This window comes from Scleropages formosus, chromosome 12 (assembly GCF_900964775.1).
Source record: "Scleropages formosus chromosome 12, fSclFor1.1, whole genome shotgun sequence".
In the NCBI taxonomy this organism is placed as follows: domain Eukaryota; kingdom Metazoa; phylum Chordata; class Actinopteri; order Osteoglossiformes; family Osteoglossidae; genus Scleropages; species Scleropages formosus.
In genome coordinates this window covers 4,631,336-4,644,273 of record NC_041817.1, presented here as the reverse complement: position 1 = coordinate 4,644,273, position 12,938 = coordinate 4,631,336, and the positions used below count along the sequence as shown (strand labels likewise).

General features: G+C 40.2%; 1 protein-coding gene across 3 annotated transcripts in view; it reads left to right on the top strand.

Annotated features, from left to right (window-relative positions):
• ksr2 (kinase suppressor of ras 2) overlaps window positions 1-12,938 on the top strand; it is a 113,626-nt gene that overhangs the window by 65,771 nt on the left and 34,917 nt on the right. For all 3 annotated transcript variants that reach the window (XM_018740516.2, XM_018740515.2, XM_018740514.2), the window contains exons 6-7: window positions 814-989; window positions 11,837-11,906. In XM_018740516.2, the coding sequence (XP_018596032.1) occupies window positions 814-989; window positions 11,837-11,906 (246 nt within the window). The remainder of the gene's footprint in view (window positions 1-813; window positions 990-11,836; window positions 11,907-12,938) is intronic.

Below are 12,938 nucleotides of genomic sequence, written 5' to 3'. Positions count from 1 at the left end.
TTGATGTAACGCCCTCATTGTATTTTTCTCTGAGATGTACGTTGCTTTGGAGACAAGCATCTACTAAATGAATAAATGTAAATATACATGTATACTACATATTAGACTTTGCAGCAATATTCAGATATTATTATATATATTTACATTTATTCACTTAGCACACACTTTTGTCCAAAGCAATATAGAACAGATACTATGTGGTGTTACTAGCCCACACCTTATTCACCAAGGTGACTACACTGCTAGATACACTACTTACAAGGGGTTACTCATCCATGCATCAGTGAAACACACTCACACACTATGGAGAAACCTGAACAACATGTCTTTGGACTGTGGGAGGAAACCAGAGCACCCAGAGGAAACCCACACAGACACAGGGAGAACATGCAAACTCCACACAGACTGAGCAGGGATCAAACTCATGTTCTCTCACAACCCAAGCACTGTGCAACAGCAGCGCTACTCACTGTGCCATGCTATCTTTTTAATGAGTTTTATTTGAAATACAGCGTTTGTAAATGGGGTTTGAGCCTGGGGGCAGCACGATGCGCTGCCACCTCACAGTGCCTGGGTGGTGTGAGGGAACGAGAGTCTGTGTGGAGTTTGCATGTTCTGTTTATGTCTGCGTGGGTTTCTTCCAGTTCCTCCGGTTTCCTTCCACAGTCCAAAGACATTCAGTTCAACTGGATTGGTGTCTGTGAGCCTGTTTAACGCAGATATTACATGTGCTTCGCTTGGCAACGTGGGAAGGTATGGATGAATACTAGGCTGGATGAGGCTAACCAGTGCTTTCTTTCTTCACTGCTGCAGAGCAAAGAAGAAGAACAAGCCTTTGAATCTCAAGATCCAGAGCAGCGTGGGGAGCTGTGAGAGCATCCCTTCCCAACGCTCGCCACTCCACACCGAGCGTACCCTGCGTTCCTTCTTCTTTCCCTCCTTCCTTCCCTCCACGCCCCCTGTCCACAGCGATGCTGCTTTCTCTGCAAGTGAGTGGAAAGTCGTGATCGGATGTAGACACCCACATGCGGGCATGAATGGGGTTCTAAATTGGTGGCGTTGAATCAGTCAGGCCAGATGCCAGCATCTATATTTGCAGTGTTTAAGTTTGAAAGATTAAGTGCTGCACCTTAAAAATGTCTTATGGCAGGTGCATAATCTTAGCATTCTCCACCCTGCTTTGCATCCACAGCTGTATGAATCGCCTTGAGGAGAGCACAGCCCTAAGAAGTATACTTTCTGTGTTTGCATCACCAATGGTGGGCCACGGCCCTGTGTGTGAGCATGTGGCCTGCTCATTATCAGCGATCAGCGATGCTATTGCCACTCTGCTGGAAGCTATAAACATCTTACTAGGGTGGGGTGAGAGTCAGACTGTGTGATCAGACTCTGAATGATGGGGGTGCCATCAAAAACTAGGGTAAAATATGACTGCAGATGGAAACTCTGAATGGCTTAGGACCCAGCGTAATAGGCTCTAATTCACTGCCTGCCTTTTATCTGTCAGTCTGAATGCATGTGGCAGCTCCTTGTGTCGGACACACATTCCCCTCGTAGTCATTCAACAGTCAGGAAGCACCTGCTGCAATTAATCTTTCACAGAGCAGGGTGATGCGAATGTCCCTCTGTGTGCGTGTGCGGTGGTGTGTGCCTGAGTTTGGGTGCATTTGTGGGTGTGCACGCGTGTGCCATGTAGTACCTATTACGCTTGTGTGTGCGTGTTGAAATTGTGCATGTTGATGTGATGAAGGCACGTTTGGGAGTTTCTTACACATTAAACTAAAGGCTTGAAAAGACAATGAAGGCATGGTCAAATGATACTTAGTAGCATATAAGTGGTACTCTTTTTATGACAATGTGTCTCTTGTCCCATGTTCATTGTTTCATCTCTGCACCATACTTTACTGTTCACACTGTGCGCTTATAAATACACTCTGCACGTGGGATCCTTATACTTTTCGTCCGTGTTCGGACGTAACAGCAACACGTGTCTGTGTCGGACTTTCGTCCCGACGCAGCAAAAGTATGTTATTTGTTTATGTTTCCTTAATTTTCATATAATATCAAGGAGATTTTTGACTTACGATGAAGTCAACTTACAGCAGGGTCTCCGAGAGCCGAAGACTTTCTGTATATATAATGGTTTATTATGTATTTGATAGCTAAAGTGGCAGAAAGGGTTGCTCTGTCCGAATTGTAATACTTTTGCTGACAACAACTTGAAATAGAAAAAAAAGAAAAGCCCAGTGATTGAGTCGAATCCCAATTGAGTCAGTCATCCAGAAGGAGCTAAATTATTTTATTCAGTTGTGGTAGCATCTTTAATGGCATTAGCCAACCGCAGGGGCTCTTCTCCAGGGTCCCTGCGAGAGACCCAGAGGCAGCATTTACCGGCTCTGTTCAACTCATCAAACCTCATAATTTGTCTGCACTTGGGTCTCTCTTGGAAAAGCATGAGCACTGTTAATCAGCTGATCCTATTTGGGCACAGCACGGAGACCACATTGCTGTATCAAAGGCCTCAATGAGCTGTAGAGCAGAGGCTGAACAAGGCCTAACAAAATAAGCATTGCCCTCAGCATGAAGCATCAGTCTTAACAGCAGGTTTTGAAATTCCCGGCAAACACCTGCTTGTGCATCGTGTTGTCATCCTTGTGAAAAGGAAAAGCATGTGAGAGACTGGCGCTAATGTGTCCTGGTCTAGAGCAGGGGGTATTTGTTGTGAAGCCCTCAGTTTCTCCAGTTAATTTGGCAGTATTAAACCGAGTAGAACTAGTGGTGCTGTCACTCTGAGGTTTTTCCACACTTTGGCTGTCTGGGTAGGAGCTTCAACCACAGGACAAGAATATCAGCTTCTGTTTTGATAGGGCCTGAATAAGATTTCCTGTATAAATGCATTCATCGGTTTGTTGCATCCATAATATGGTGCATTTTATACTTTTCTGTTGCAAGCATAGTGGAGATCTTGTCTACTTTAGAGCCTCCTACAGTAAAATGGTTAAGCTGAATCAAAGCAGACACTAGTTTGGTCTATAACACTAACTAGTCTTTTCCCACCTTATGGAAGTAATGCTTTGTAAGATGAATTTTCATGACTCAAATTGTCATGATTGTCATGAGTTTCAGTGGTAAAAATTTTTATGCCTTTATTCCTGAGCCTTGAAACTGACACCTATTTATGCTAAAATATCACCAAATCCCATTAAAATTGACACAATTACTAAGTATATTTAACAATATTTAACATTAGTTATTATAACAAACCATAACAAATTAATAACAGTAGTTGTAACAGAAGGAAGAGACAAAAAAATCAATGAAAACAATACAAATGAATTTACACTTCGGCAAACTGCTAACTCAACTGCCTTTGATGTGTGTGTGTGGCTCTGTCTGTGTGTGTGCATGTATGTTACATTGCTTAGGTGTATAAATGTGTGAGTGGATATGTGTGAATAACTGTAGAGAGTTCAGTGCAGTGTATCTAACAATCTAATGCTGTAAGTCACCTTGGATAAAGATTTCAGCTAAATACTAGTTAAGTTAACTCACTCACTCACTCACTCACTCACTCACTCACTCACTCACTCACTTCCAGTAACCGTTTATCCTGAACAGGGTCATGGTGGTCTGGAGCCACACACAATCAAGGACTACTGGCAATTCATAAGGCCCAATTCTGAATACAATCATACCCTGCATGGAGTCCTATCAAACTACGTCCGTTCGCTTGTACGTCCGTGGTCCCATAAGAAAATAACAGAAATTAAAGAAGAATTTCAGACAGCGGGACGTAGTGGATGCAAGCAGCCTTTAAGCAACCATACGCACACACGTGATTGCCCAGAGAGGTGACTGTGTTGCCGGGCGTTCGATGTTAAATTACCTATAGTCTATAATACAGTATACATATGTTTTAAGTCATAATGAACACCTGTGTTACTGGTTTACATTTGAAGGTTATTGTAATGTACTTTCAATCATTATTACCTTATTAGCAAAATAAAAAAGCTTACTGTACAGTACAGTACTGTGCAATGATACATGTGTGATCACGCATCAGCGGCATCACCGTAGCAGACCAGCATCTCGTTCATTCAAGTTTACCCAATGTATCTTGGTTCATTATCCTGTCTCCGTTTTCCAATTTTTGTAAATCATGCACATTTAAGTTCATAATAGGTCCAAAACGCAGCTCAACCAGCCCCAGTGATAGCAACACAAGTACTGTACAGTAATATAAAGTTGTACAGGTATTGACGGAAATTACTGTTCCCATACAACAACAACAAAAGGGTTGTTCGAACAATGTCCAGATCGTACAACGTCCTGTTTCTCAGAACGTATATAGGATGTTATATGCGAGGCATGACTGTACTGTAATTTGCTTTGGAGAAAAGCATCTATGCTGTGAACAAATGTAAATGTCTCTCTCACTTCTCAGGTGTTGGGAGGTGTGCAAAATCCAAATTCAGTCTTAGTAAATGTGAAGAACAGCCTTGTAAGCCAAAGAAAGGATATTAAATGAAATTGTTCATAAAGTGGAATTGTCATGATTTGAACGGGTGTATCTGGGGGGATGGCTGTATATTTTGCAAGCTTATGATGTGAAGCTCTCTGTTATATGTTTTTAAATACAGGGGTGATCTGACATTGAAATTTGTTGGCACTAAAGAGTTGAGTGGAATAATTCTGGAGACCCTATAGACATGCAGTGGATCTCAGTGGCTTCACTTGTAGCCACATGGCACTTCCTATCAATGTGACAGGCAAAAATGTTTCAGGTGGGATTCTAAACCTACTAGGTGATGCTTTCAGTTGAGTCAAAAAGGGACTCGCCTTTGGGAATTCAGATCATTGCACTATATAAGCCCTGTCGCTCTGGAAAAGATAACTTTTCACTTCATCATTGTTTTGAATATGTTAGTATTTGCTGATTATACTTACATGGCTTTGGTCGATGGGCAGGGTCAGAGATCATTGGTGGAATATTTCTGACATCTCATGAATTACTGTGACCTCCTTCAGTTTGGTTAGGTCTGGAAGGTTAAAGACACAGTTTAACGTTTTTTTCTCCAAATATATATAAAATCTACACATATATTCAGTTGTTGCAGCATCCTTAATGGCATTAAATACATTTGCTTTCTGCAATATATTTGTTTGAAGGCAGCCAGTAACACAATGGCTAGAGTTGTTGCATTTAGGCCCTGTGGGTTCAAATCCCACTGGTAGTAGTAATAACCCTGAGCTAGGTACTTACTCTAAAATTGCTCCAGTAAAAACTACCCACCTCTAAAAATGGTCATTATAAGAAGCTTAGTTTTGTAACTTGCTTTGGAGAGAAATGTCAGCTAAATGAATAAATATAATTTTTTAAGGAAAGCTAAATAAGCTTTCAAGTAGAAGACAACAAAGAGTGCCGTGTCTATCCTTCCTCCTTTCCTCCCATCTGTTCTGTGTGCTGCAGAGACTCTGTACATGGGGTGTAATTGCCCATACCTGAGCACGACAGTGATAATGAGCCTATGTTTATTTGCAGCTACGTGCATCACGTAATGGAGCACTGCCTTGCATGACCATATCACATCCTGGGAATGTGTCACCATGGACATGTTGTGTCAGGATCCGAATGGATTGAATGAGCTGTTTGCAGTTTCACTGTACTGCCTGGGTGCGTGCTTTAATGTACCTGGCTTAATTTTTGAGCAGAATGTCTCAAATACTTCTCTGTGCTGTGCAACGCCTTTCTGTGACTTGCTTTGACTATCAGTGGAAATGTCAGAATAGGACCAGCAGGCTTAGTGTTTAAAATTCGCTTATATGAAGGGGAGACAAGAAACCGGGGATGTGTGACCCTCGACAACAGCACAGCCCCACCTCCACCTCGAATTGACCACCATCCCATGCACTGCCTTTGCATCAGCCCATCAAGGAGGTTTTCAAAAGTGAGCTGATGGAGAGGGTCGCTGAACAATTTGGCCCAGTGTTGTCTTGTTCATCTGTCTTTTGGCATTCCTCTTTGTCTTCATGTCTCCAAGTAATTTGTGAACTTTTTTCTTGTTTTCGTGCTTATTTGGAGTTCGATATCTCACCTTAATCTCTGTAAATAAATTCTGCATTTGTGTCCACCACAATTATCTGTCCCTGTGTTGTTGACTGTTGGAGGGAGTAATAGACAGATTACTTCTCAAGGTTAAAGGAGGTTAACAAGACTCTAATAGCCATTTAGTTCAGTTTCTTGTAATGTGTGCAGAGGTCAGAATTAATGTTTTCAGGATTTTCACTTGTAATTTGATTAACATATAGAAAGAAAAGTATTTAACAGATGTCAAACACTGCATACAATGAAGGAATAAGCAGGTGCTATTTAGTACTATGAGGATATGAGGATTTTGTGTATGAGGATATGAACAGGGAAAATATTTGATTATTTGGTTAGGATACAATTTCAATAGCAGTGTCATTAATGAAACTTATGTTACGTACAGACATTTTTTAGGTTTAAAATTCATTTGGAATACTGGATAAAATTCTTTTTTTTTTACAGTCACTGAAGTCTTTTGCAAAGGTAAATTTGAAGAATGGTATTATTTTGGTATTTACTGATGCCCTAACAAATTTTGTTAGAATGAGTATTACACAGTGAAATATTCTATGAAGACCTTGGAAGGAAAAGATTCAGTCAGTCTGGAGAAAATTATGCTGGGATATATTTTAGGTTAAAGTTCTTATCTTATGAATTTACATAAGAATAAGAATACTTGCTATATGCAAATGGATAAAACAGAAATGTATTTTTTCTGATACCAATAAAATTGCTGAAAGAATGGTAGATGATTAAAATAAAATCTTTACAAGACAACTTTTGCTGACAGCATCACAGTAATGAAATATGTTTTGCTGAATTTTCTTGTATCAAAGTGCATACAGTACATTGCATATAAATGCCAATATACTTCAGACAAATGAAAAACAGTGGAAGTATTTTTATTCAGTAAAAGAATAAACATATTTTGATTAGTGTGTAGATGTTTATCTATTAGCATTTTTGTGTGTGAAATTACAATCAGTTAAAGACAGAACAGCTCTGTTTAATTCTTGCTAATGAGCAGAGGAAATTAGAAAAAAGTGTATGAAAAATATGCAGGTGTTTAATTTCTTGCCTATGATTGCATAAGTGTATTCTAGGAAACTGCTTGTGCCATTTCACTAAGGGTTTAAAGCGCTGAACAGTTGTCATAGAAACAGCACATGCAATTGTCCCCTGTCTAAATCAACTGAGAAGTTCCTTTAAAAAATTCAGCAGCTAGTTACAAAATTTTAACCCTGTCAAGTGTGCCTGTCATGTAACTTGAAATTGTGCATGTCTTCGTCAGTAATGTATTTATCAAAGGAAAAAGCCTTGAATTTATCTTGCATAAGGTAACACTGCTGAAGTGAAGCACCCTTGAATTTTATGTGTAAAGCTGTGGGTTTTTTGTGCTGGAGGTGTTGCATAATGTTCACTGCTGGCAAAAGGCAATAAGATACTTGGGTAAAAATGCTACTTAGGTACAATCTCATTTCCTATTCTGCACCATTTGGCAGTTATGGGGCACATAGGGACCATAAGTTATGACCTCACCTTCCCTGTTCAACTCATTTTCTGCCACTGTGCCCATCAGCAGCAGGTCAGCAGCCCCCAGATTAGGGAAGCTGGTCATTAAAAGGGGAAGGAAGCAATGAGTAAGAGGAAGGGAAACGAAGTGGAATCATCTGGACAGCATCGCCTGCTTCTCAAGTTCATGCTGATTTAACAGATTCAGATACTGTGGCCTCAGGTGCTTCTCCAAACCCTGTTACTCATTTTAGGTGCACATCTCATACATGCTTGCATACTTGTTAATCAGTACTTTTATTTGTGTTTTTTAAATTTATTGTGCAGTCTTACAGTCTTTTGTTGTCTCTGGAATGGCTTATGGGATGATTTGAAATGTTGAAAACAAATTGAAGTGGAAGGGAGTGATTTCTAAGGGAACAATCTGCTTCTTTAGTAGGTAAAAAATGGTGCTGTGCCCATTCTTCTCTTTTCCAAGGTATATCTCAGCTTGACATGAATTTTAAAGTACTTCAGCCCAGTGACAGCCCTGGTGGACCAGCACAGAGGCTGGGAGACTGTTTTCTGGCTGACAATATTCATTGTCTCATCTTAGACTTGTGGCTGTGTTGACAAGTCTCTGCATCATGGTCCGAACCTGTCACTGTAGTAACAGTTCTTAGCAGTCACAGACGGTGGGCACAGTTCTGGCCACTGTGGAACCGAGCGTAGGCTCTCCTGCCTTGCGTGGGTGGGGCTCAGAGTCCCTTTCCTCTGGGAAACTGGACATCCTGTTACATTATAGTTACCAAAGCTGGCACTGTTGGACAATGGGCCATGGGGCCTGAGATGACACGGACCACCACTCATCTGGGTTAAGCTCTGGCCTTAAGAGTGGGTCTAGTGTGAACACAGTAGTGCTGTCCTCCTGCTTGTGGTTAGAAGAGGATAGCAGGGTGGCAAAGGAAATGAACCTGAAGGAAGGCACCCTTATGTTTAACCTGGGACCCTGAATGTCCTAACTTGTTCCAGTAAAAGTAACCTACTCTAAACCCAGTTAATAATAATAATACACACACACACACACACACACACATTTTCAGAACCGCTTGTCCCATATGGGGTCACGGGGAACCGGAGCCAACCCGGTAACACAGGGCGTAAGGCCAGAGGGGGAGGGGACACACACAGGACGGGACGCCAGTCCGTTGCAAGGCACCCCAAGCGGGACTCAAACCCCAGACCCACTGGAGAGCAGGACTGTGGTCCAACCCACTGCGCCACCGCACCCCCATAATAATAATAATAATAATAATAATAATAATAAGAATGTGGATCACATGAGTAGCTGCATAAAACTTTATTCGAATATCAACAATTCCTAATGATATTTCTAGTAATAATTTTATATATATAATGTAAACATTTCCGTTACATTACAGGAGTAGCTGTGTGAAGGTTTATCCATTGTTTAACAGATGTGATCTCAAAGTTATAGCGCATGAACATATACACCATACAAGAACTTAGTAGTTCATGGGTAAAGTGATTCTGGAGGAGGTGAGTTTTAAGACCCTTTTTTAAATGTGGACAGAGATTCAGCAGTTCTGAGTTAGAAGGGGAGGTCGTTCCACCACAACGGAGCCAGAACCAAGAACTTCTGTGCTTTACCTTTCGTGTGTGGGACCACCCAAGTGGCCAGATGTGGAAGAGCGAAGCGGTCTGGTTGAGGTGTAGCAGATGATCAGGTCTTGTAGATAGGTAGGAGCAGTTCCACTGTTGCTTTTGTAACCACAGCCAGGGTCTTAAATCTGCAGCTATAGGAAGCCAGTCTAGAGGGACGAGGAGGGGAGATATGTAGGAACGCTTCGGTTTGTGTACGTAAACCAGTGTGTATGTGAGATTGCCCTATGGTGGCCTGGTGCACCATCCATGTTGTGCCCTATTTCACAGCCTGTGCTTCTGGATTAGACTCTCTGAGTTTGAGAAGTGATTACTAATGGATTAGTACAATATAATAAAAAAAGTATGGGACAGTACTCTTAAATTTTGTGAAGCCATAAATAGTTTAACTTTCACAAAACACTCATCTTTTAAGTGCCTTCATCCACATGCATGTGCATTACTTACAGAAAAATATATATAGAAAATACAGAGAACATGTAACAGGTAATGATGCCATAGTTGCTAGACAAACAACTGAAGTTGTTGAAAAGCAACCATAAAATGTAATCACTGTGTGAGAAGAACGCTCTATAAAAATAAATTGAATTGAATTGAATATCAGAAAAAGGGAGAGCAAGTGGAGTGCAAACATAATAAAACCAGTCATTAAAACTGTGCAACTACAAGGTAGAGTCAATAGTTGAAAAATAACTGAATTTCAATAACTGAAAGACAAAAAATATAAAACTAGGTTCAGGTTTATCCATAGGGTGTCAGTGACAGAGAGAATGTGTTCCACTGATGTATGGATGAGTGAGCCATTGTTAGTAGTGCATCTAGCAGTGAAGTCACCTTGGTGAACAAGGTGTGCGGGCTGATAACACTACATAGAGTTCTTTGGAAGTAGCTTTGGAGAAAAGTGTCTGCTAAAATAAATAAATGTAAATGTAAATAAAACTAGAGACCCAAGACTACTGATGAATGAAATACAAGAAAGAAATGAAGAACTGAGTTACAAAAAAAACAGATACTCTTAATATAATCTTAATAAAAATACTAATAATACTGATGATGTAACACAGCAAGACTTCAGAATGCACTGGAAGGGGATGCGCCTTTTTTCTGGATGTCAGAGCTTTCTGTTGTTTGTTTCAATCCTCCTTCTCCCCCACCCCAATGCGGAGGCGAGGCACATAAACACTTCATTTGAGCTTAGTAGTGTGTAGGCGGCCCACATCCAGCAGATTCCAGAAAGAGCACCTCTGGCGCTCTCAAGTGAACTTGATGGACCTGGGCTTTAACGATCAGCCAGGATGCCTCTTAGATGATGAATGACTGTGAAGCAGAGGGAAGGCATCACGGTTGGAGAGGATGCTTTACCCTTGTCCACCTTGGCTTGGTTGAGTAAGCATGGTGGGAGCAGGGCACAGTGGGAGCAGAAGAGACCCCCACTACACAAGCACTTTCTGCTTGATTGGGTTCACATGCAGATGGACACATCTGCCCAGCTATGCATGCACAAGGTTCAAGTTTTTGCTGCTTGCAGAAAATATTTTTGCCTTACAGATTACACGGGGAATTATAACCATTTAGTAGTAAGTTTTAAAGTTACCAAAATGTATAGTGTGTATCAGTTCTTGAAGTACAATACATGGTAGTTCATGAATCAAATGTTTGGTGGCAAGCAAATTGAATATTGTAAATCAGAAGTGTTTTGCAATCAAAAGTTAAAGACATGCCAGTGAGTTTGGCATTGTATGGTAATGTATTTTATTCTTGCTTCTGTTCCTGCAAATAAAGAGAACCCTAATTAAAAGCTTGAGAGATGATTATTTGAGATGGATGGCCTTTTGAAAGGGAATGGCAGCAGGCTTTAAGTCAGATTAATGTCTGACAAGGTCCGTTTTAGATTTTATTAGGTTACTTATTTTTGATTAATGGCTCTGGAAATTTGATTGCATTAATATTAAATAATTAGTTTGTATAAAATGAGCAAAAAAGCTCTATTTTGTTGGCAGCGAGAGGTTTCTGGCCTGTTGTGGCTGGTATCTGTTTTTTTTTTTAAGTTTTTTTTTTCCTATTTTGTCCAAAACCTTTGACCTTAACACAGTTATGAGTATTCCCAGAAGAAAAGTATTGTTTAGACATGATAGCCCTTGTAATAATGGGACTTCTGTGTTCTGTTTTTTGAAATTACATTTTTGTAATGGGGTCTAGTTGTGAAGCAAAAAATCTTCTATATGAATATATAGAAGGTCAGATGTGTACATCTTACTGATACATTTTAGTCTAGAAAAAATCTATACTGATTTTTATTACAGAAAAAAAAATATATTCATTTAATTAAAGGCAGCTGCAACATTTGAGACTTACTGTTATTATAAAAGATATTCACCTGCTAAAATGTCATGAAATGCAAAATCACCCTTTAAATTACAGTAACCATCATTATGTTGTGCCATTTAACAGAAGCAATTCAATATATGTTCACATCTTGTTACATTTAGGAGAGGGAACAGAGCAGTTAACTCCATCCCTAAAGGTCCCTGTATCAGGTTTGTCCTTCATTTGTCCACCTGTTGTTCTTTGCAGACACGCTCTCAGTGCCTCGATGGTCCCCTCAGATTCCCCGTCGAGATCTGGGAAATTCAATAAAACACAGGTAAGTTGGTGGCTCATTTGAAGAGAAGCAGAGAGCTCTGTGTGTGTGTGTGTGTGTGTGTGTGTGTGTGTGTGTGTGTGTGTGTGTGTGTGCATGCATGTGTGAGGGGGGCTTTTGTAGAAAAATGTCAGACCAATTAAAAGGGAGATTTTCATAACTCATTTTTATTTTTTCTTACCCTTTCTTTGAAAACCTGATGATTCTAAATGCCAGTAGCATGACTTATTGGCGAAAGGAGAAATGTAGCCTGTCTATTTAGTGTCACGTGTGGGCGTCAAGCTACTGTCACATAGTGGAAAAGGTGACTGTGTCCACTTGTATCACTGTGTGTACAGATGTAGATATGCATAATACACAATGAGCTTACATTAAAGATTTTTTGGTGAAAAAATCTTTAACTTAATTTTAGTGAAAATTTTATTTTTGTTTTATTTTGTGTGGATATTCTTGTTTCAGGTGGGGGCAGCAGGTAGTTTAGTGGTTAGAATTGCTGCCCTTGGCCATGGAAGTAGCAGGTTTGAATCCCACCTCCTCCTTGCCCTGAATTGCTCCAAGTTAACCAGCTGTATAAATGTGACAAATAATTTTAGGTAGCTTGATATTGTAAGTTGTTTTGAAAAAAAGTGTCAACACAATGAGTGAACTTAGGAGAAGCACTGAAATTTTTTCACTTTTCCACAGACTCAGTATGTTGTCTTGACCAATGTAGTTGTGGTTTATATTAACTGAACCAATTTTTGCAAAGAACTCAAGTCATATTGTGAGACAAGGGTTGAAGAAAGGCAGCTTGGTCATCCTCAGCTATGATGATAGCCATGCCAAGAAGATAAAGTGGGAAGCAAAATGAAGGGCGGGCAATATTTAGTCCTGTTTCAATTGAAGTTTTGTCATGAATGCAGCAAAAACACTCTGTAAGAGAGGACTTTATTAAATGGTGCAGAGCCAGGGTGAGGTGAAATGGTAGGTCTAATGAAGGTATGTGGATTCTGTCAAGCAACATAAGTCATATTCCATTACTTGCCAACCTCCTCT